Source organism: Felis catus, chromosome B2, assembly GCF_018350175.1.
Source record: "Felis catus isolate Fca126 chromosome B2, F.catus_Fca126_mat1.0, whole genome shotgun sequence".
NCBI lineage: Eukaryota > Metazoa > Chordata > Mammalia > Carnivora > Felidae > Felis > Felis catus.
This window is the reverse complement of record NC_058372.1, coordinates 124,591,887-124,616,351: the sequence shown is the minus strand read 5'-3', so window position 1 is coordinate 124,616,351 and position 24,465 is coordinate 124,591,887. Positions and strand designations below refer to the sequence as shown.

Below are 24,465 nucleotides of genomic sequence, written 5' to 3'. Positions count from 1 at the left end.
CCAGCCTCACCAGCTCCCTGGGGGCAGTTCTGCCTCTCCCCTTCTTCCTTCTGGGTTTGAAGGGCGGGGTCAGGGCAGGGAAAGATACATGGAAGTTAAAAGTCAGGGAAAGGTACACATGGAAGTTAAAAGTCATGTTGCTCATTTGTGGCCTCTGAGGCCAAAAAACTGATGGCACTTGAAATTAGTTCCTACCCTTGGCTGGCATTTTCCACAGATGGCAAAGGAGGCAATTACACGCCTGAGCGGGCTGAGGGGTTTGTCTAATCCTATGTCTTGTCATGTTTAACAATTTTTACTAAATCAAAGACTTCCATTGGAGCTAAGCTCCTTTTTAAGGATGTCAGTATATATTGAAACATGAAATATTGTGTCTCTTGGCAAGGACTTTCCAAACGTATTCAATCTATCCATGTGACTCTTGGTAGAAACATAAATAAATCTTTCCAAATTAATGGATATTTGACTTAGGAATTCCCAAAGAGGATGATCCCAGAGCTTCCTTTAGTAATATAGGCTGGTGCCTCCCAGTTTTTATAGGTAACTTTTTTGGGGGTGATGTATGACTTAAATCATTCCAGAAATGAAATAATTTCTTATCCCTTTGTCATTAGTGATGGATGAATTTCTCACTGTCCTCAAGTGTTAAGAACTTCATATAAAGAGGCACTGAATCAGAAGCCTGTATTAGATCCGCCTGGGGGCTGTTATCCAGGGGCTGTTCTCCCCCCCCCCCCCCCCCATTGCAACCCTGGGACATCTCCCTCGCCAGTCCAAGGGCAAGGGTGCTGGCCAGGAGGCAGCCGGGACAAAGGCCTTGTACAAGAGCTACGTGTTCCATTCCATGGGTGCTTATCAACTCCCACTACACACATAATTTAAGCAAGACTCTTTCTCCGATTCCTCGATGATTCCTGAAGCCCGGCAGTGGCAGAGCAGTAGGAAGGGAGCAGTTATTGGCACATGCGATGGCAGCGGAAGTTTCTGTCTGTCAGCCTGACAGGAGAGGGGAGGTGAAAAAAACGCGGCACAGCGAGGGATGCGGACAGAATGTGTGCAGCAGGTCTGTCCAAGGTCTGAGAAGAGTGTGTTTATTCTATTGTAGATTTTCATGGGAAAAAATGTTAAATTAAGGCGTTCTATTACCCTGAAGATGACGTGTGAAGAAACGGGTTCGACTCTAAAAGAGATTTTCCACTGCAGGGTGGTTGTGATCTGCAGTAATGTACATGAAGTGCCCATTGCAAAGTAGCCATGACCCTGAGCAGTAGATTTGTATGGCTCTGGGGTCCAGATAATTAAAATGTGTGGTTCATTGTAGTTACTGAATAAATACAGTTTGAATGAATGAAATAGCTTTGCAAGCAGCCCACTTAGCGATTTTCTAAGTTAATGGGAGTACATATCTAATAAGGATAGTGAAAATCTAAAGGTTTCCTCCAAAGCTAATTTAAACTATTCTGTTCTATCTCGGCCATAGAGGAACTCTGATCCGGTTGTAAAAGTAATTAAATTATTTGACCTCCTTTTACATAAGTGAAGATATTAATAGTCAAGGTCCAATATAACAGAAACGTGGAATAGCTAGTCGATGGAGAATTTATTGTGCAGACGTATCCACAGGTCTTGTGAGTAACGGGGAATATGTTAGATCGGAAGTCCAGCATAAGTGTGCTTACTTTGAAGGAGAGTCATGAGTCTAGTCCTTGAATGTACCTTTCTGGCTACTTGGCAGTGAATATTCCTCCAGCCCCTCTCATGAGCTTGCTCTCAGATGTGTGTAAGGATAGGAGGCACTGGAGGAAAACACAGCAGTTACCAATGACAGCATTTCATCCCTGCTATTGTGTGTATTTGTGCATACTCCAAGTAAGGTGGGTTGGAAAAGCATTCAGCAGTGCTTATGGAGGGGAAAAATAGCACAAGGTTTATTTCAGAGCTTCAGGTATCTCTGAATTAAAAATGCAGCTGTAGGGGCACCCGTGTGGCTCAGTTGCTTAAGCATCCTACTGGATTTCTGCCCAGGTCATCATCTCAAGGTTCTTGAGATCGAGCCCTGCGTTGGGGCTTGTGCTGGCAGCATGGAGCTCACTTGGGATTTTCTCTCCATTCTCTCGGTCCCTCCCTTGCTCGTGCTCTCACTCTCTCTCTCAAAATGAATAAATAAACTTAAAAATATATATAGCTCTAGGATGTAGACATCAGGGAGGGGACAATTGTATTCTTTTAGGGGGGAAGGTCCATAGATCCTTAGAGAGTGCATACATGGATGTCAGGGATTCCTACGAATCTCTGGAATGGAAGGCAGCATTCAGGATGTTTGTATATTTTCCGGCACAATGGTCTTTTTTTTTTTTTTTTTAACTTTTTATTTTATATTTTGAGATTCTCAAAAGTGTCTTTGACTCTGAAAGACTTATTTGATGTTTGAACTTGAATAGGCACTGACTGGTGCTATGCATAATTATTATCATTTTTACCCTTATGAAACGGATCAAAGTAGAGGTATCATTCCAGTTTAATAGCTCAGAATGCTTGGTGATGTAGCCAGCACTCCCAGTAAGTGGCAAACCTTTGAAACCAGTGGTGTCTGACATGACCTGGTCCCCATTCCTGACCCCTCTGTGTGATATTATGTATGTCATATACCTTGTGTACCCCTGAATTTCTCCATCTGGGAATCGAGGGATTTAAACTACATGAGCCCTTGGGACACCTGGGTGGCTCAGTTGGTTAAGCAACTGACTCTTGATTTCTGCTCAGATCATGATCTCACAGGTTCATGAGTTCGAGCCCTGCATTGGGCTCCGTGCTGGCAATGCAGAGCCTCCTTGGGATTCTCTCTCGCTCTCTCTCTCTCTCTCTCTCTCTCTCTCCCTCCCCCCTCCCCCAACCCTCCTGTGCTCTCTCTCTTTCAAAATAAATAAACTTAAAAACAAAACAGAAAACTACACAAACTCTTGAGGACACTTTTAGCTTTTAAACTGTTTCCACAGGGCACCTGGGTGGCTCAGTCAGTTGAGCATCTGACTTTGGCTCAGGTCATGACCTCACGGTCCATGGGTTTCCAGCCCAGCGTCAGGCTCTGTGCTGACAGCTCAGAGCCTGGAGCCTGGCTAGGATTCTGTGTCTCCATCTCTCTCTGCCCCTCCCCTGCTCGCATTCTGTCTGTCTCTCAAAAGTAAACATTAAAGGAAAAGAAAATTAAACTGATTCCAAATCTGTTAATTACCTGGACTGTTTTGTAGCTTTGCCCTTCAGTGCCCCAGTACCTGTTCAGTCTTGTGGTTTTCTCGGTAGTGTGAGCTGTCCATCTGAGACACGCTTCATAGCAGCTCTGTGTTTTTCTTCTACAAATGTCTCAGTCCTTGTAAACTTACAGAGCTTATAAACTTGCAGAGTGTTTTTCTTAAAATCTCAGTGGGCTGCAGTACACATATGATGCAAAATCCACCTTTATAATTTTTTTTTCTTTTCTTTTTAAAAAAAAAATTTTTTTTTTTAACGTTTATTTATTTTTGAGACAGAGAGAGACAGAGCATGAACGGGGGAGGGTCAGAGAGAGGGAGACACAGAATCTGAAACAGGCTCCAGGCTCTGAGCTGTCAGCACAGAGCCTGTGCTGAGCTGTCAGCACAGAGCCTGTGCAGCACAGAGCCTGACGCGGGGCTCGAACCCACGGACCGCGAGATCATGACCTGAGCCGAAGTCGGCCGCTTAACCGACTGAGCCACCCAGGGGCCCCTATAATTTTTTAATCAAAGTTTATTTTCTGTTGCAAGGTATTAGTTTTATTATGTTTCCTCAGTGCCCAGTAAAGGAAAGTGAGATGGACCCAGGCCTCTACTTGTTGCTTATTAGCTTACTGGGAATAACACTTGGGGGAGGGGATGCCTGACCCAAGTCTCTGTGATGCAAAGTGATAGGGACTTTTAGTGCCCCTGGGACCATGGAATTATGTTGGCTTTGGGTGAAATGCTGCACCCAGTGCATTCCAACACGTGGCTGTAGATATTTTGCTTGTCATAATTAATGGTTTTATGAGTCTCCAGGCTACAGCCTGCAGCCAAATGCTGTTAACATAGCTCTCAGATGATGGTTCTTCACGATAGCATGATCTTTCAAAGCTGGAGAGGAATGACCCCAGGGGCTGCCAGTGGGGAGGCAGAAGAGGGTCCTTGGTCTCCCCCCGCACTCTGACTGCTGGTGGAAGACAGCAGAGACAGCAACAGGTGCAAGAATGGCTGCATTTCACCTTTGTTGAAAGCTGGGAAAGAAGGAATCGCAGACTCAGTTTAATTCTCTTTGGGAATACGTTTTCTTAGATGATCACATCCCTAACTCAGCCAAAGAATGCTGGATGTTTATAAAACTGTATGTTCTTCTAACCCCCCTCCTCAAAATCCTACCTTCCTAAGTGTGGTCTGATGATAAATCATCAATTCTTCTTCTTCTTCTTTTTTAAATTTCCAGAAGTCTGTATTCTGCACGGGCTTGCATTTCCGTAGCGTTGCTGGAGTTCAGAAGTTTGAGCTGCCACTGAAGTATTGACTGTGGAGAGGAGGCGGGGTTTTCTGTCTCCAATGAGGTGCCTTCAGTGTCCGGGAAGCCTATCGCCTTTCCCAGGAGCGCTTACTCTGTGATCCAAGCAATAGCCACGCAGCCTGGTTTATTGTTTGTGGAGTCCTGTGGATCCTGAGCGGTGCACAGACGGGGAAAGAGGGCAAGTGGGCGCTGTATGATTCGGTGCTGCGCTGCGACAAGGGAGCCGAACTCTTTGATTTCTCCTGGGACACCTGTGTGGGTGAAGTTTAAACGGGGCGCCCGGGTTGACCCCCGAACCTCGTTCTCCAGCCCGAGGAGCTCCCTCCGTCTGCAGCAGACGGCTGCTCCCTGCCCGTGTGGGGCAGGATGCCTGGGAGAGGAGCAGGATTACAGTATGGGATGCTAGGTATCCACCAAATAATCGGAGTGCCTTGGTTCCGTTCTCCAAGTCCTGACAAGTGTTCCTGAAATGAACGCGTTGCTTCATTTTTAAAGTTACACCAAACCAAGTGCCGCAATGTGGCTAGGATAACAAAAAAAAAAGAATTTTTTTTTCTTTCTTTTCTTTTTGTTTCCTAACCCCTCATTTTCCTTTTCTTTGTAATTGGGTGACATAGGAGCAAGCAGTCTCGCCGCATCACGCCGTGCCTGACTCCCAGCGCTGTCTGAATTAGTGGGAAGGAGCAGGTTCGTTTAAAGGACATGGAACAGTTGTAAAACCCAGCGTCTGGTTTGCGGGGCTGCCCTTTGTCTGTAGTCGAGCTTGGTGTGCAAGAAGATGAAAAAGGAAGGCTCTTCAGGTTCTTTCAGACTCAAGTCAAATTCAGGGTCTCTCTCACGTGCTGTGAGTTGGATAAATTTCTCCTCCTTGTCCAGGCAGACAAAGAGGCTGTTCCGCAGTGATGGAGAGCTCTCAGTTTGTGGGCAGCAGGTGGAAGCAGATGATGAAAACTGGAATTACAGAACCCAGCCCAGAAAAGGTGATTTGATGTTTTTTGTTTGTTTGTTTTTGTTTAAATTCTTAGAAGTTTGCAATGTAGAATTCTTTTTCTATCTCTGATTCCCCTTCGTGATTTTTGGCCCCCTTAGGACTTTTTGTTTGTTTTCGTTTTGGAATTCGGTGTCATTCACATTGATTGTTTCCATGTCTAAAATAAAAGCGCTCTTCCAGCTAGATTCAGCTTGAGACGGTGTCCTCCTGAGAAGGGCGAAATAGCCGCCTTTTGTCTTCAGCACTCTTTCCCCTCCGCAGATCCGCACACTCAGGTGACTTTTGTGAAAAGTTCAATGGTAAAACCACCCTCACGGAGCTCTTTTCTGAAACAGTATGCTGACAAAACTCTGGGAGTCAGGAATGGTCTGCTTGCACCTTCCTTTAAGAAGATTGATGAAGTTCATGACACTTGCAACAAACAGGTGTTAGAGTGACATCAAGGAAGCGGAACACACGAAGGGCTTGCCCTTGATACTGTGGCCAAAAGGAGTTTTTGGATTTCTTTCAAGTTCCTTTTCAGACCCGTGTTGGTCTCTGTGCCGAGGCTTGGCGTGTTTTGCCTTCCTCAAGGTGAAGAAAAATATGAGCCCCAGTGGGAGAGAGGGAAATATTTCAGTATTTCTTAACACACCCCTGTTCTGTGTTTAGAGTTTCTGAGTTCTTCCTCTTAGAATGTTTACTGTAGAGACTGAACTGTTAAGCTCTAAAATGGTTTCCCCATTCAGTGCTGTGGCAAAGCCCGGTAGGGGGGCGCTATTTAAGTATTACAAAGGAGTCCAGACATTCCGCGTGATTGTGTTTTCCCTGTTTATCACATTCTTCCCGTGCCGAAAGGAACCTCGCTGGAATCTTTCAGCGACCTGTTCTTTCCCTTCTTGTAGGAAACAAAACTGCTGAAACCCGAGAGAACAAACACAGTTAAATATGTGCCGATGGGCGCGGTGGTTCTATTCCACGGACTCAGGATTTCACACGGCTCTTCCTCCTGTATACTGTGCGTTAAGCCATTTGTTCTTCTCTATTAAACTGTGGCACAGGAGGGACGAGTTAATGCTCTTAGAAGATGTCAGTTGTTTATTATGTCAAGGAGGGGGTCAGCAGTGGTCCGCTGCCGCTGAGCCTACATATGCAGGTTTTTAGTTCAGATGGGGCATGAGTGCCATGCAGAGAAAGGCATTGTGCTTTTCTGGATGGAGTTGTGTGGTTTAGGGAGTCCACGAACTTTCCTCTTCCAAATCGGGAACGAGCTGTGGTTGTGGCAAATGGGTGGGTTGTCACGTTGGAGGCAAAAACGTTTGGAGGGTGGATACAGTCGTGTTGTGGTGGTCAGAGGGTGTAGTTTTGATCCCCTTGGCCTTTGCCAAAGGGGGTTCTTTTGTGACTGTTTTAAATCCGTCACTGTCACGTTTCTGTTAAAGATGATGCGCGCGTGAGCGTGTCGCTTCAGGGTTTCTACTGGAGACGCTCCATCTAAACACTAAAGGGAAAGAGACTGTCAATTTGCATGTGTTCGTTTTAGCTGGGAAATGAAGCAAACACTGTCCACTTGACTTGTGAAAAATAATGACGTTCTTGTGGAGAACTGGGATGGCTTGTAAAGGGGGGGGGGGCTCGTTTCTGCAACAATACAGAAGATTGTGCCCTTTATCCCTTAATGTCATTGGGGATACAGTCGCCCCATGAGGAGAAGTGGAGGCATAATACAGGGCGTAGATTTATTCGGTTCTTGGAAATAATTGCCTGTGGGTAATATTACCATTTTTGACATATGGAGTTGGGGGGAAAGCCTTAAAGAGCTGCCTAGAGATCATAGTGGGTACGATTCTATTCTGTTTTTGACTGACATCGGGCTTACAGAAGAAAATTGTCTCCCAAGTTTGACACGCTGTCCCAGGAGCACGTTATACCTGCTGACCCTTATTTCAAATGGCCCTTACCTTCGGAGAAATACAGAAGTGACATTTGTTTACACTTCCAGATCAAAAGAGGATAAATCTTTCAGAAAAATTATTCAGGATTAGAGTGTGTTGTTGTTGTTGTTGTTGTTGTTGTTGTTGTTGTTGTTGTTTTCCATTAGCAGCGTCCAGTACAGCTAAAACTCTAGCAAGGATTCTCCATCAGTGCTAAGAATGCCCAATGGCCATACTAGGATTTGGTTGCAGATAAATGTGCAGTGGAGACATGCTGGTCTGATTGGGAATTGCATAGCAGCTTTCTTTTACTTCCTATCTGTCCGTCCAGACCACATGCTTTTCTTTCAGCCTGCTCCCCAACTCCCTTTAATCTACACAGGTTTCTAAAAACCTGCTTTCCCTGCTCCCCTCCCCCACCCACAGACGCCACCACTAGGCAGTGGCAGCTAGAGGTAGGGCAGTGTAGCTTAACAAGTTAACCTTGCTTTAGGGTAGCGTCCTGTGTCTTCCCGCCACCCCCCCCTCCCCCCCCCCCATGGTACCTCTGGCTGCTGGGGTGTCCAGTTATGCAGCCTTAGGGCTTTCTTTCTCCCTTCCATCCAGCAGCTGCTGCAAGGCCAGAGTGCCTGCCTGCTCCCTGGCCGCTGTCTCCAGGTCAGATTCCTTCGCGCAGTTAGCCCACGGAATCCTTCCTGTCAGTGTGGTCAGTGTGTTGTATGTATGTTCATTTTCTAAAACAGTTCTTTGACGTTTCATTTCAGAAGTTCTTTTTGCAGGGAATGCCCATGCCGGATTGCTTACTGGTAACATCAAAATAAAGTTCTTAAGCAGTTAGTCTTATGGGTATCTTTCCGTACACAAACCTATTATACATTTGTAGTTTAATGTTGCCGCTTATACTCAAGAAACTTAGTATAAAACTACAGTGCCTGGAACATTTTTGGACGATGTTATTATAAGATTAGATGCTATCAATAGGTTACTTTTCCTGAGTCTAAAAAGTAACCAGAGGATACATAATTGGTATGTCCAAAGCAATCCCAACTAGGCACCTGCATGTTTTCTTTTATTCCAGCCCATGGCAAGTTTCAAAACTTAAAAACATTTGTACTCAGGAAGGTAAAAATGAATTAAGTAACAGCAGTGATCAGTTCTTATATTCTTAGTGGGATATGACCCATTACAATAGCAGATGATGTTTTGACTTAATTAGCCATAAAAATCAAGGGTGTGAATCAGTATCCTCTTGGGCATAAATTTAGTGAATCATGAGCTGTTTTAATAGATGCCAATGTAGTAAAAAAGTGGAAGTCAGTTGTAGGTGAGACAATAGGTAGCTTTTCACATGGACCTGTGAGAGCATTTATTGAAGGAACTTCTAGTACTACATGTGGGATGCAAAGAAATATAGCACCCAGGCTGTGAAGTCATGGAATCCATTCTTAAATGGAGAAGCAGATAAGACAGCTAATGGGGAATTAAAGAGAAAATGCAGGATAATTGTGAAAACTGTAAAATGAATAATGGCTTAGATGAGAAGGTCCAGATAAAGATACTTTATCTTGAGCATTTTCATGTTTTGCATGGCCTTCTGGCTGTTAGCGTTGATTCACACAACACTTAATGAGCTCCTGCTTTGTTTCCAGCACTGCGGAAGGTTCTCAAGGGAAACTAATGACTAGTATTTATTCTGTGCTCCCCCATCTTGCTCACTTACTCTTCTCTTGTCAAATAAAACCAAAAGAGGTGGAATAATAATGGGGTAGCCTCTCACTGAGCAAAGCCTGTTTTGTTGTATCCCCTGCTCTGTTCAGCTGGGCAGAGGCGTGATTGATGATCCTGGTATTGGCAGGTCAGTGCATAGAGAGGGTAATTGACATGCAAAGCCTCAATTTAAACCATAGTTTCATTCTCCTCTTCAGGACTTTTATCATATGTGCTAGTAACATTACCCAATTTGAATTATTTGAATTTCAGTGTTTTCTTCCGTCCCAGGAACTACAAAAAAGAGCCAGAGAACGGCCTTGCTAGGTATCAGGGGTAATGAATAATCCATACACAAGATAATCAATTGTTGAGTGTGGGAGTTGGCTGTGTTTAAAGTAATTTCATCCCAGTGTCCTCCCTAGTAAAATAGTTGGCAGAAAACAGGATCCTTATTCATAATTAGATTAGCAATGATTTCAGCTATCACAATGGGGGGGGGGGGGAGGGAAGGCACAAAAGGCCAAAAGCAGCAAGGTCAAGATCCTGTTTCCATGTAAACAGCTGTGACTTATTTGTGATCATAAAATCTTTAAAATTGTGGGATTTAAGGACATTTTCTTCACGGCATTAAAGAGACCTAAAAAGTATTGGCAAATATTGCTAAAGTAGCCCCCCTGCATTTGAGAGTAAAACTAGATAAATAAGTAATATTTCTTTTGAGGGTCACTAGGTACATTGGAAGAATAGCTAAATGGAGTTCATCGTGGTGTCTTAATAAAAGAGATGAGCAGAATATTCTCAGTGCAGTAACTGTAATGTTTCCCTTCTTTCTACTGAAACTGACATTCTGTGAAAGAGACGAATAGTGAGTGCCACTTAATATTTTATCTGGTTCACTGAGACTGCCCTTTGTTGACCTTTGATTATTTTTTCTTTTGAAGTTGGGAATCTCTGTTGTCTTGCTGCCTTGTTTTATTGCAAACATGATCTTATTTGTTATTAAATTGGTGAAATTCTGTTGAAATGGTGTTTTATCTAATATCCTCTATTGTCTTAAAAATTTGTTGATTTGTTTTGAGAATTAGACACTTACTTAGATTATTAGAAAGACAGTATTAAAAGAAGTAACTTTGGGGCGCCTGGGGGGCTCAGTTGGTTAAGTGTCTGACTTCAGCTCAGGTCATGATCTCCAGGTTCTCGAGTTCGAGCCCCGTGTTGGGCCCTGTGCTGACAGCTCAGAGCCTGGAGCCTGCTTCAGATTCTGTGTCTCCCTCTCTCTGCCCCTCCCCCACTCATGCTCTGTCTCTCCCAGAAATAAAAATAAAAATGTTTAAAAAAAAAAAAAAAGAAGTAACTTATTGTCAGAGCATTCATTTGGAAGTTTGTAACCTGTGTTCTTCTTCACTGACATGCCTTTACTCGGTTTTGAAAACTTTTTTGAAATTGTTCTTTTCAAACAGTTGGTTTTTAAAATAATTTCAAAAGACCCTACACATTAATTAGTGTTAGTTTTTATAAGCCTCTTACAATTACTGTAGAATGTGTTATATTTCTACGTAATTTCAAGAGTTTTTGGTTTAACCATAATATTTTCTATCAAAGTTTTAAATAAAGTGTTTTTTAATGACACTATTTCCTATGAAACACTTCCGTCAATTCCAGTCTTATCAGTTTTAAATTCCTCAAGGTCTTTTGTATCTGCAGCCTCTTGTCCATCCAAACTATTCAGGCCTGCTCTGCTCTCACCTTGCCTTCTGAGTGGCCTTCTACTCCTTCTTGTTATCTTCACTCTGATCCCCCTTTGAGCCATCTGTAAGTCTTGAGTCTGTCTACACTGTAATCAGAGTGATCTTGCCCAAATGCAAATATAATTGGCTCACTCTTCTGTTGCACTCCATTGCCTACAAAATAAAGCCTATCTTACTTCATGGAGTGTGGGCCCTGCGCCCTCTGCCCCCCCCCCACTCCCCTCCCTCCCCTGCCCTTTTTTAACTCCCCCAGTAGCAAATGGATGCATTGCTCTCTGCACAGCCCTACCGTGTATCTCCTGCTCCCGGGGCCATCATGCTCCAGTCCCCGCCCCTGCCTGCTGGCTTCCTGCTGGACCTTCTCTGCTTTCTTTAGAACTCCGCGAAGCCTTCCCTAGTTCCCAAAGGGTAGAGCTGATTATTCCCTTCTCTGTGTGATTTCTCCACCTTCTACGTACCTCGGTAACTATGTTTATTATATACTAGATTGTACTTATAGCTTATGTGTCTGTGTCTTTAGCTAGACTGGACACTTTTAGGACAGAGACCAAGTCTTATTTATCCGTTTTATCCCCCAGGCTAAGTGCTCAATAAACGATTGCTGACCGGGTGAACATAACTCATCTGGGACCCTGTTAATAGTGCTGTTTGCACAGGGCACCGTGCCGAACGAGGCGGGGGGGGGGGGGCGGTGGGTCATAGGCAGCCCTGTGTGCTCACTTTGTCCAATATACTGATGACTGTAACCTCACAAGTGCTCCCAACTCTGAAGTTTCTTTAAAAAAAAATTTTTTTTTTACATTTATTTATTTTTGAGAGACAGAGACAGAGCATGAGCAGGGGAGGGGCAGAGAGAGAGGGAGACACAGAATCTGAAGCAGGCTTCAGGCTCCGAGCTGTCAGCACAGAGCCTGACGCGGGGATCGACCCCACGAACTGTGAGGTCATGACCTGAGCCGAAGTCGGATGCTTAACCGACTGAGCCACCCAGGCGCCCCCTGACTCTGAAGTTTCTTGAGTATTGCAAAAGAGAGGGTTCACTTTGGGGGAGCATAATTTTGGTGGCAGTCTTCCGTTTCCTGTTACTCACTCAAACTGTGTGTGAATCAAATACTTTGTAGAAACGTTTGATCACGAGTGCTTGCACCCCCAGGGAAGCTGGCTTAGCAAACAGAGATGAGGTAGGAGACCCGCTGATGCGCGTCCGACACGGCGAGGCAGCAGCGTGCTCTTGCGGTTCTTTCTCGCCCGGTTCCTCCGCTTCCACCCTTGCTCTCCCTGTCTCTGGCCTCCCCTGACCCCAAGGAAGGCTAATCTTGATGGAGCAGCCTCAGTGATCTTGCAAAACATCAGCCATAAGTCATGTCATGTAACCCTTCTGTGGTTTTCCTTCTCAGCGAGTTTGATAGTCTCCACAGTGTGCGGGAAGTTCCTCCACGGTCTGCCTCCCTCACTCCACGGCTTCCCCAGCGGCACCTTTGAGTCACATCAGGACCCTTGCTGTTGAGAGCAGGCCATGAGCTTGACCTTCCCTTCACCCAGCTATGCCCTTTTGACCGCTCCCTTTCCTCTTTCAGATATTTGCTCAAGAGCATCTCCATGGACCTGTTTAAAGTTGTCACATCTTACCCTCCTCTTAGCCTTTCTAGCCCCATCTCTATTTTTCTCCAAAGCACTTACCACCATCTAACATACTATATGCTTTATGTACAGCTGACCCTTGAACAAGACAAGGGTGATGGGCACTGACCCCTATGCAGTCAAAAATCCCCATATAACGTTTGACTCGCCGAAAACTTAACTACTAACTAAGACGGCTGCTATTGACCGGAAACCTTACCGATAAGCTAAGGAATTGATGAACATATTTTGTATATTCTGTGTATTATATGTTGTATTCTTACCTAAGCTAGAGAAAAGAAAATGCTGAGAAATTTATAAGGAAGAGAAAATACATTTATAGTTCTGTACTGTATTTATTGGAAAAATTCGTGTGTAAACGGACCTGCATGGTTCAAACTCTTGTTCGAGGGTAACTGTCTTTATTTTCAGTACTGTCTCCTAAAACTAGAACTTAACCTCTAAGACAGGAGAGGTTTTTGTATGTTTTGGTAAGCAGTATTTCCCCAAGCCTGGCACATGGTAGGTATCCAGTAAAGTTTAGTGGAAAGAGAGAATGGTGCGTGGAGCACTGAGTCGGGAAATCTAATAGTTCTCGTTCTGTCACTTGCTCATAACGTGACCCGGAACAAGTCACATCATCTGTTTAAACTCTAGTTTTCATTTTTGTAAAATGGGATAATACCTAGTCATCATACGTGTGGGTAGGAGGTGCAGCTTATTTATTGAATAAATGAGTGTATGTTTTCTTGATACTGTATCAGCTTACCGTAGGTTGGATCTGGTTGTACTAAATGATACTGTTGAAGAGGTTGGCAATTATGGATAGTTAATTAAGCCAAAAGATGTAGTTATACTAGTGTAGAATATACTATTCTGTAGAATTCTCAGTGTAGAAATACGTGTTTTTAAATCGAGTTTTCTAAAAAGTTTATTTATTTATTTTTGAAGGGCAGGCAAGGGAAAAGGAAGTGAATCTGACTGTGTAGAGCCTGCTATGGGGCTCAAACTCACCAACCATGAGATCATGACCTGAGCTGAAGCTGGACACTTAACCAACTGAGCCACCCCTAGAAATAAGTGCTTTTAGAGTACTTGTATAACTCAGACAACCCAACTGGAAGCTGTCATCTCCGTTACATAATCCTTCAGGTAATATGTACCACAGTTTTGATGTCAAATCCTGAAATGGTTAAAATACTCAATTGAACATCATGTATCGATCAGTCCCACTGCCTATAAGCATCTAATGAGGGCTTGCCATGGCTGGACACTATTAATAACACGTTACATGAGAAAACTCATTTAATAAATATTGTCTGGATACCGTAAGTATCAGATAAAATAGTAGCGTGATAAGCAAGGAAGGGTCACTAGGGAGTACTGAAAACCGGGCAGAGAAACAGAGGTGGTTAGACAGGGAATTGAGTGTAATTCTTCAGGAAGAGAAAGGATGTTGAAAGCACGTAGGGTATCTTGAGGTCTTGGACCCAGTATCTTTGGGTTCAAAGGTACAGGCTCTGCTGTGAGACTCTTTAGGCATGTGCGTCATACCTTACCTGAATTTGAAGCTCCTTGAGGTCTATTCTCTGTCTTATCCAGTGTCTTGCACTTTGCAAGAGTAGGTATTTGTTGTGTGAACATATGGTCGGGCAATGTTAAGGGGAAACTGCTTGGTTATGGCACACAGAATGTATTTGAGCGGCGTAGAGCCTGAGAAGCGACAAAGTGCTGAGCACTTGGAAGCAATTATATAGGCACGTGAGTTATGGATAGTTATGGAGCTACAGATTTTCGTGTGAGGCTTTCTTTATTAAGGGAAGTCCCAGGATTTAAGACTTACTTGTTGGTGTCGCATAGCATCTGTGATTTTTGTAGTTATGGTTATGTGTTTTCTCGCTTTACGAAATGTGGGTAGTCTTCACATTGCGTGTCTAATCTTCCTAATTAAAGATGATATTTATGGTGACCACTATCTTAATAAATGTGATCGGAAAACTAACATATAACCAGCATACATATTGTTTGTATACAGAGCCATGCGTGTGTGACGCTGGGAGGCTGGAAGCTGGTTGTAGTGATCTGTGGTCTGCCCCTCTTCAGCTCTAGTAAACCTTTCTCTTCTGTACCACCAAATTTGGCATCCCAGATTGTTCTCTGTCATTTATGGCTGAAATTCGATGACTGACTAGTCATCAGAGACATTACACCAGCAATTATTTATTTAGTTCTTGCTGGAACCCATCACCATGCCGGTTGCACAATATTTTGGCTACGTAAATATATATGATACATGGTGGGCGCTTGCCTATCAGGTGTCTGAGACAGTCGCCCTTGAAGGATTTGTTAGCCGGTGTTCCCAGCTAGTGCTCCCCCTGGGCCAGTACTACCCTTTGCTAGACTCATTCCCATGATCTGGGTTTGTCTTATGGATTCTTGTGTTTTGAGAGCTTCTATTGCCAGGTAGGCTTGATAGAGAACAACGCCTTGGGAGAGCCCCATGGAGGAGCAAGCCTCTCTCAGATTCCAGGAGAAAATGGCTTGAATTGTGAGTAACCTGGAATGACCCTGCACACAGGGCCTTCCCTCGAGCAGGCACTCATTAAGTGCCATTTTCATGCCCTACTACTTTTGAAAAAGAGTGTGTTGGGGGCGGGACTGAGTGGCAGATAATGGGAGAAGGTGGCAGTAGACTGGAGGAGGGAAGAAGATGGGATAAATAATAAGGCAAGAGGAGCTAATGAGTCTCCATACTTCTCCATGCTGCCTTCCCTGTGCTAACGGTTTTCTGATCCGGTCTTCTAAAGCGGTAAAGTAATGGTAGTCTGCTGGGACTCGGTCAAGTTCCTGGATATGCTGTTTGCACAACTACTTGTACACTTGTAGTATTTTGAGGTTGTTTTCAAGATACAGCTTAATAAAGTTTGTATGTGTGGTTGAAAGGGTGTGGAACAAGGACAAAGGCTAATGTATTCACTGGTTAAAATAATTTTAGTGGCGCACGTAAATTATCTGATTTGGGTTCAATGTATGTTTATCCTTCTCGAAGAAAAGCCCATTTGCAAGTGAAAGCCACCAGCAGTTGAGATTTCCATAAACCGTATCACTCGATTTTTGTCTTTTCAGTAAACTTTAAAAGAGAGAGTAAGAGTAAATATATTTTACTGTTGATACGGTTCCCTTGCCCCTATTCCCGAAGGTTCTCGTTTACTTTGTAACTGGAAACGCCTCAGCTAAAGTAGAAACTGGGTGTCGGGTGTTTCTGGATTACATTTTGAGATAAACCAGAATTCCTACCTGAACACAGGCGTGTCCTGCTTCGGTCTTGATTGGTTGAGGATTCTTTTACAAAGCATACAAAAGACAGTTTGTGAATTTGTCTTGGTGGGTGGTTGTGGCTGGTGTTGGCTTGGTCGCTGTGGTCATTTTGACCAGTAGTTATTTATTTACGTAGTTTTTTTTTCACCAACAGAAAGTACCTAGAGTGCTTTGACTTCCTGGGAAAGGAACTTTGATTTTTACCTTAAAGTAATTTTATTGCAGAGTTAATCAATATCCTTTATTCCTGCTATAAAAATATCTTTTAAGCATTTTTCTTTTTAGCTGGCCGTCCCATTATTTGTCCTCAGGTGTGAATGCCTGAATGTTGTTCTGTCCTAAGGATCCCACTTCTGTTTGATTTGTAAGGAGTTTTTGAGACACCCGGTTGCATTTGGGGCATTCTGATGGGCTACTGATGTTTTCTGAATGTGGCAACGTTGGGATTTTTCTCCGTTAACATTCTTCGGATCATTAGACCTTGGTTACATCCCACGCACTGGGGTATGTGTTAGTTTATCCACTTGACCTGGGTGCTTAAGTCACTGTAACCATGGAAAGGTCACAGAGCTAGTTTTAGAGATCTTGAAGGTTATGTGTCAACTCCAACTAACAGAGGTCAGAACAGAAATCAAATTAGTAACATTTCCTCAAATTTCTGAGCAAGTTGAGCCAGGTTGCTCTATAACAAATTCTTGTTTGGGATGGAATAAAGAATCTTCTACAGTAGAACTATAGTATGAATGTCTTGAGTTTTTCAGTGCCAGAAAAATTTAATTACAGTTGACTTTAAAAAAAAAATTTTTTTTAATCTTTATTTATTTTTGAGAGAGAGACAGAGTGTGAGCAGGGGAGGAGCAGAGAGAGAGGGAGATACAGAATCCGAAGCAGGCTCCAGGCCCTGAGCTGTCAGCACAGAGCCCGACGCAGGGCTGGAACTCACGAATCATGAGATCATGACCTGAGCCGAAGTCGGACCCTCAACCGACTGAGCCACCCAGGTGCCCCCAGTTGACTTTTAATTTTTTTATTTTAATTTTTTTAATGCTTTATTTTATTTCACTTATTTTTTTGAGAGAGAGAGAGAGCATGAGCGGGGGAGGGACAGAGAGAGAGGGAGACACAGAACCCGAAGCAGGCCCCAGGCTCTGAGCTGTCAGCACAGAGCGCGATGTGGGGCTTGAACCCACAAATGGCGAGATAATGACCTGAGCTGAAGTCGGATGCTTAACCGACTGAACCACCCAGGCGCCCCTATAGTTGACTTTTTGTCAATGACTCTCAAAATTTTGCCCGTGTCCATAATAATAAGTACACTTTAGATTGGTTTATAGTCCACACATTGTGTATACATTTGACCCTTGAACGACATGGGTTTGAATTGCATGGACCCTCTTATACATGGATTTTTCCCCAATAGTTACAGTACAGTACTGTAAATGTATTTTCTCTTACTTACGTTTTTCTTAATAATATTTTCTTTTTTTTCTAGCTTACTATGATGTAAGAATATAGCGTATAATACATACAACATATGAAATATATGGGTTAATCAACTTTATGTAGTTAAGTCTTCCAGTCAACAGTAGGCTGTTTAGTAGTTAAGTTATTGGGGAATTCAAAAGTTACACACAGATTTTCAACTGTGCAGAATGGGGAACGAGGGAAGGAGTTGGTGCGCCTAGCTCCCATGTTATTCAAGAGTCAACTGAACACACGCACACACACACACACACACACACAATGAAGCAGAAGTTTTGTGAAGCTACTTCATTGTCGCATGACTCCATGCAACAATTTTCTCTTCTGTTTTATTCTTTTTTTCTTAACTTTATTAATTCATTTAGAGAGAGAGAGAGAGAGAGCACACAAGCAGGGGAAGGGCAGGGAGAGAGAAGGAGGGAGGGAGAGAGAGAGAGAGAGAGAGAGAAAGAATCCTAACGGTGCAGGGCCCAACTTGGGGCTCGAACTCACAAACCTTGAGATTATGACCTGAGCTGAAATCAAGAGTCAGAAACTTAACCGACTGAGCCACCCAGGTGCCCTTTATTGTTTTATTAGGCAGAAAACGTCAGTCCTTACCTACCGAAGTGATGTTGTGACTCCCTTATTATATCATAGCCTTCAATGGGTAAAACACTGCTTTCAGTAGACTTCACTTCCTTGGGTAGGTTCTTAATATTCTTGTGTACCAGGTCACTCCTTCACAATGTTTAAGAGTGACAAACTAGGATGGAGTGTCTGTGAATAATCCATGGTCATTTCACTCTTGTAGAAGGGTCTCGCACCTCTGAAGTGTCTTGAGATGCAATGTAGATTTGTGGTGCGTCTCAGCAATCATCTGCTCTGAGGACTGACTTACAGTCATGAGCATGTAAGCATTCCCCATGGCAAGTTCTCTTCTAGGTTGACCTCTGGGCCCCTCTCCCATAAGGGGAAATGCTTAAAAATTAGGCGGGACTGAGTAATTTCCAGTGTAACCCTTGTTGCCTGATGGAGCACAGTGTCACAGAGCTTGCGTTCGGCAGATTGTGTGCACCTGCTAACCGACCCACGGGAAAGCTCATGAATAGCAATGTCTGAAGAATTTCTGCCTTGTTCTGGGGATTTTTCTATCATTATGCTTACTGGCCTACTGTCTGTCACCCTTAGAGGAAAATCAGTTGAGAAGTTGCGTCCATTTAAGTTCCCTTTCCAATTGTTGGACTCTGGCCTGTATGTGTCAGATATCCAATGTCTAATTAGAGGGAGAACTCATTTCCTTTGAAACATAAGGTTATTGTAAAAAAAGAAAAAACAACAGAAAACAACAACTGGTAATTGGTTAGAGATACTTTTCTAATATGGACTACATGTTAGCTGATATAAAATGTTAGAAGAATATGCCTTTTATTTATTTGTGTTTTCATATAATAGAAGCCTGCCTCATTCATCTTTCAGGATCTTATTTTTTATTTTTTAATTTTTTAAGTGTTTATTTATTTATTTTGAGAGAGAGAGAGTATGAGTGGTGGAGGGGCAGGGAGAGAGGGAGAGAGAGAAATCCCAAGCAGGCTCCACACTGACAGCACAGAGCCCAGTGCGGGGCTCAATCCCACGAATTGTGAGATCATGACCTCAGTCGAAATCAAAGAGTCAGACGCTCGACCGACTGAGCCACCCAAGTGCCCCTCATCTTTCAGAATTAGCAATATTTTCATATGAATGTTGTTCTAAAGCATACTCTGCAGATAGAGTCTCTTTGCAGGTTATGGTTGACACGGTATTCAGACGTGTATGGTCTCATTCCATTGTTATGACAGTCCTGTGAGATGGGCAGAAGAGGTGACATTATCCCCTTTGGTGGCAAGAAAACAGTCTCTGAAAGACGAAGTGACTTACCTGATGCCATATAGATAATGTATAGATTGGGTCTGAGTCCACTTCTTGTGACATGGTCACACTCTTTCCATGACACCGTGCAGTGTCTCTGCTCAATCCACACAGCACAGTTGAACCTTGCTTTGAGGCTTCGGGCGTCCCTGTGAATAGTCACTGAACGGGTAAGAACCTGGTGATGCTCCCTGGTGGATGCTGAGATGAGTAAGATCTTTGCCTTGGCACAAAGGGGTCTCCACTGCCTGCTGCTTGTGCCACTTCTGCTGGAAGGCTGTCAGCTCTCTTTCCCCGTGTAGTTGTGCCTGCCTCTTGTCCTCACCACGCTCTGCCTTGGTATTTCTAATTTGTTACCCTGTGTGGAAGGTCGGGGCGATCCAATTTATTGCAACAGGGTTGGTCAAAAAATTATAGTAAGATCTTGAGCCATAATCCTGTGAGTGATGCTGTCTGGTCAGAGACCATTTTGGCTTCTTGACTTCTTGACCAGATGTTGAGTGGGTGAGTTTGTCAGAAAAGTGATCTCTTGGTAAGTAGGATGTGACTGTAATAGGTAAATAAGTTTTTTCCGTCTTTATCTTTTGTTGGCTTTTCTTCTTAGGACAGTTGAATGAAGCACGTGTTTGCACGAATGTTATGAAATTGTGACTTAGGCCATCCCGGTTCTTTTTGTAAATGCTAGATTTTAAACACTTCTATAAAACCACTGTGAGTTTTCAAGGAGGATCACTGCACTGTTTCACGTAATAAACAAGTGTAGCTTTGCTGCTTTTAAGCTTTGGTTTCACCACCAGCCACCTTCTCTAATAACGTGTTATGTTCTCCCTCTCCTCTGCCTCCCCTCTCTTCGTTCCAGCTGATATTTGGACACCAGGTATATGCTCATGTGTTTCATATGGTTAAAATTGCCTCCCCATATCTTCAGTTCCATATCTTCACATCATCTGCTTCAAAAAAATAAAAAAAGATAGTGAAGATGAGACCATATTCCTATGACTGAAACCACTTGTTCTCCATGAGTATTTTTAGTCAAACACTTTAAGTGGCATTTGATCCTCATTAACACAAATGGGAATGATGTAAAATGGGACTGAAAAAACTGGTCTGACTCTGTCTTTTCTGCGAATTTCTTTCTTTCTTTCTTTCTTTCTTTCTTTCTTTCTTTCTTTCTTTCTTTCTTTCTTTCTTTCTTTCTTTCTTTCTTTCTTTCTTTCATGTTTGTTTTTGAGAAAGAGAGAGAGGGGGTGTGAGCAGGGAAGGGTCAGAGAGAGAGGGAGACACAGAATCTGAAACAGGCTCCAGGCTCTGAGCTGTCAGCACAGAGCCCGACGCGGGGCTCGAACTCACAGACCGCGAGATCATGACCCAAGCCGAAGTCGGGCGCCCAACTGACTGAGCCACCCAGGAGCCCCATCATGTTTATTTATTTTTTAGAGAGATAGAGAGAGTGAGTACATGTGCACAAGCAGGGGAGAGGCGGGGGGGGGGGGGGGAGAGAGAGACAGAGGATCCCAAGCAGGCTTCACGCTGTCAGCCCAGAGACCATTGTGGGGCTCGAACTCAAGAACCATGAGATCATGACCTGAACTGAAGTCGGATGCCCAACCCACTGAGCCACCCAGGCATCCTCTGTGAATTTCTTAATAAACCAGTAATATCCCAAATACCCAGAATTAACATGATCTTTGAATAGTCTATGTTGAAATGTTGCAGTCCCCATTTTGCACCCTAGGCCCACAGTAGTAGCTCATTGAATATATAGGAGAGCTCCAAAAATGTTGAGATGCAATTTGAATAAGTTGAAAGTAGAGTTTAAAAAACAAATGTTTTTTTCCCTGTGACTCAAGAAATGAGGCTCAGAGAAAAGTAACAATTTCAAGAAGCACTGTTAGCCTTTCTCTCATTTTCCAAACATTAGAGAATTAATAAAAGAGGCTCACTCCTGATATCCTGATATCAAAAGCTCTGGATACCCAATAGAGTTATTCTGTGTTTTGGTTGTAAAGTCTCAGAGATAATAATTATAAAGATGTTTTTCTTTTCAGATAAAGTGACATTTCGAATAAGGCTGTTTTGTGAATACCCGATTAGAAAAGCCAACTGGAGCAATTGTTTAGAGGCAGTGACCACATGTTTTCCTCTCTCAGTGTCATTTAAGAGCATTTTAGTAAATATTTGTATATAGTCTCTGAATTGGAGCTATGAAGGATCCAAGTAGAGTTACCTTCACAAAACAAGACTAACCTGTTAGGGGCCGGTGGAGCCCTTTCTCCTCTCTTCAGTGGTTTTCAGATTGTGTTCCTGTCTATTCTTTAATTTTGACCTTCCTGACCCCTCTGGGAAGGTCAAGCAGCAGATTCCTTTACTGACCTTCCAGAACACTTTTGGGAAGCTTTTCCTTCAATGTATCCCACAGAAAGTTTTCTTAAATAGATAGGCAGCAAATGAGTAACTTCTGAAGGATGGAAAAGACATCTGAAAACAGGGTCTCTGGTGTCACTTTTATTCTACTCACAAAAATAAAATTCATTCGGCTTTCAAAGAATTGAAGGAAAAAAACCAAACCAAACTCAACCCCCCCCCCAGCCTCCCACCCCCCCCAAAAACCCCACAAAAGACAAACAGAAAACCCCAAGGGCCCTGGGCTGTAGCCTTTCTTTTGCATGAAGTGAAGTGCTCAGAGAAAGTCGAATCACTTAATAGAGCTGTCAGAAGCACATCTGCCTCAAAATAAGTGCTTTTTCAAACTTTAAATGTAGTATTCTATTTCTGACATATAACTTTTTTTTCCTCTTGAGGGGCTGTGGATTTATTATCATTAATAGCTGAGTTTGCAGAGGTGCGTGAAATAAAAATAGAACACAAATGCCAGCCATTACCATCAACAGAATCGTAGGTGACTTCTGTTAGGGCTTAACTTTACTGATGTCAAGCAAAGAAGGGAGGGAGAGAGAGGGAGAGGGACACACAGGCAAGGAGGGAATGAAGGAGGAAGGAGGAAAAGAGAAAGAGGTAAAACAAAAACAAAAAACGGAAAAGGCTTAGATCTGTTTAGCATGATCAAAGAGGAGGATCAGAAAAGAGCTGTTTCTGTGGTTTGCTCTGTTCTCTGCGGATCTTGTAACTCTGTGATTATCATGCACCGCCACCCTGAAATTGGTTTGCCGATTTGAGAATCATTTTCTTGCTTATTTTTAAACTCCTCTAAGGACAGGGAAAGGACTTGAAGGAGCCTAAATCGTGTGGTTTCCTCAAACCATTACTGTTGTAAATCCTATGGGTCCCAAAATAACTTGGCTATTCCTGAAGTTTCAAACTGCCTGACCGCTCAGAAGACTTGGCGGTTGAAAGGGAAGTGATTAGCCCCTTCCTTTAAGCCTTGTCACCAAGGTTTAAGTGGGTCAAAAGTTGGAGAACGTGAGTTCAGGAATAAACTACCTTTTTATGGAAATCTTCTAGTTCATTACAGAACTTTGAGTTTTTCAGATACATAGTGGGCTTTAAAATAAAGTGTTTTAAATTTGTAAGTCTTAAGTGAACTTAAATATTAGAGTATTTCGTTATCTGTGCAGAAATTATCAGGAGCCTAGACATTTTAACTTGACACATCTTCCTTTCAGTTTTTATCTGTTTACTTGACGATTAAAGGTAATGACAGCCCAGTTACTCTCTATGGTTATGGGCTTATGTTTTATTAACAAGGAAATTGTGGCAGAACTCGTGTTCCTCTTGTTTGGCTGGTTCATGATCTTGAGCAATTCTGATTTGTAGACTGACTTCTCTTTAGGCTGATTTAGGAGGGTAATTTCGTGAGTGGAAGAGTTACACCTGTTTCTGTGGCTGGCGGTTGGTAATTGTTTTAACTTCCTCAGATTACTCAGATGCTTAGGGGAAAAGGATACAATTGACCTCCCTCTTTTTAGGGTTTTTGTTTGTTTGTTTTTTGTTTTTAGAGGGGTTTTCATCGATATGTGTATTTTGGGAGTCACACGTTGACGAACTATGTGGTAGGAAGGATATGAGGATATTTATACGTGCTCTAAACTTAGACTCTTCAAAATATGCACATATTAGGCATATTGGTAATGGCAAAGCGTTACGAAAATTAATTTTAGACTCTAGGGGTTTTATTTTTCTCCTGTAATACGTTTCCTAATAAGTTCACTAAGAAAGGGGATTTGGGGTCATTATTATGACATCGTTTTGGGATCCTCCCTCCAGCTGGACACAGTGACTTCAATGTTCTTGTATGGATATTTTCAAAAATATTTTTTTTCTTTTCACTTCCATCATCCTTCAAACATTTAATTAGGCTGAAGGAGAATAGGAAAAACTGCTTTCTGAGTTTGTTGGAGAAGCTGTCTTGAGAGAGAATGGTTTTTTTGTTTGTGGGTTTGAAAATGAGGCCACGGGGCACCCTGGGTGGCTCAGTTGGTTGAGCATCTGACTTTGGCTCAGGTCACGATCTTGCGGTCTGTGAGTTCGAGCCCCGCGTCGGGCTATGTGCTGACAGCTCAGAGCCTGGAGCCTGCTTCGGATTCTGTGTCTCCCTCTCTCTCTCTGCCCCTCCCACGCTTGTGCTCTCTCTCTCTCTCTCTCTCTCTCTCTCTCTCTCTCTCTCTCTCAAAAATAAGTAAACATTAAATAAAAAAAAAATGAGGCCTCTTTAGATTATTAGTCTTTTTTTTTTAAATTTTATTGAGACATAATTGACATATAGCATTATTTTTAGGTATACAACATAATGATTTGATATTTGTGTATACCGTGATAGACTATTAAAGAAATGATGATTTTATAAAAATTCCACCATAGATTTAACTATTAATGATCAGTAACTATTATTTAATAATGAGTTTCAGTATAGTTATATGTAGGGAAAATAGTATCTATTTAATTTTTTAAATATTTTTTTAATCTTTACTTGTTTTTGAGAGAGAGACAGAGTGTGAGCAGGGCAGGAGCAGAGAGAGAGGGAGACACAGAATCCGAAGCAGGCTCCAGGCCCTGAGCGGTCAGCACAGAGCCCAACACGGTGCTCGAACTCACGAACTATGAGATCATGACCTGAGCCAAAGTCGGATGCTCAACCGACTGAGCCACCCAGGCGCCCCAGTATCGATTTAATTTTAAGGACTATGTAAAATTTTTTAATGATGTCTCATAGGAATCATTATGCTACAGGATATACACTTTCCACTAACATTTTGCTTTTGGACGAAATATTAACGTGATAATAATTTTG

At 42.9% G+C, this 24,465-nt stretch overlaps 1 protein-coding gene across 2 annotated transcripts in view; it reads left to right on the top strand.

Annotated features, from left to right (window-relative positions):
* Positions 1-4,647: 4,647 nt before the first annotated feature.
* Positions 4,648-24,465, top strand: part of NHSL1 (NHS like 1) — a 132,948-nt gene continuing 113,130 nt past the window's right edge. For both annotated transcript variants that reach the window (XM_019831296.3, XM_019831290.3), the window contains exon 1: positions 4,648-5,525. In XM_019831296.3, coding sequence (XP_019686855.3) covers positions 5,324-5,525 — 202 coding nt within the window. In that variant the 5' untranslated portion in view covers positions 4,648-5,323. The remainder of the gene's footprint in view (positions 5,526-24,465) is intronic.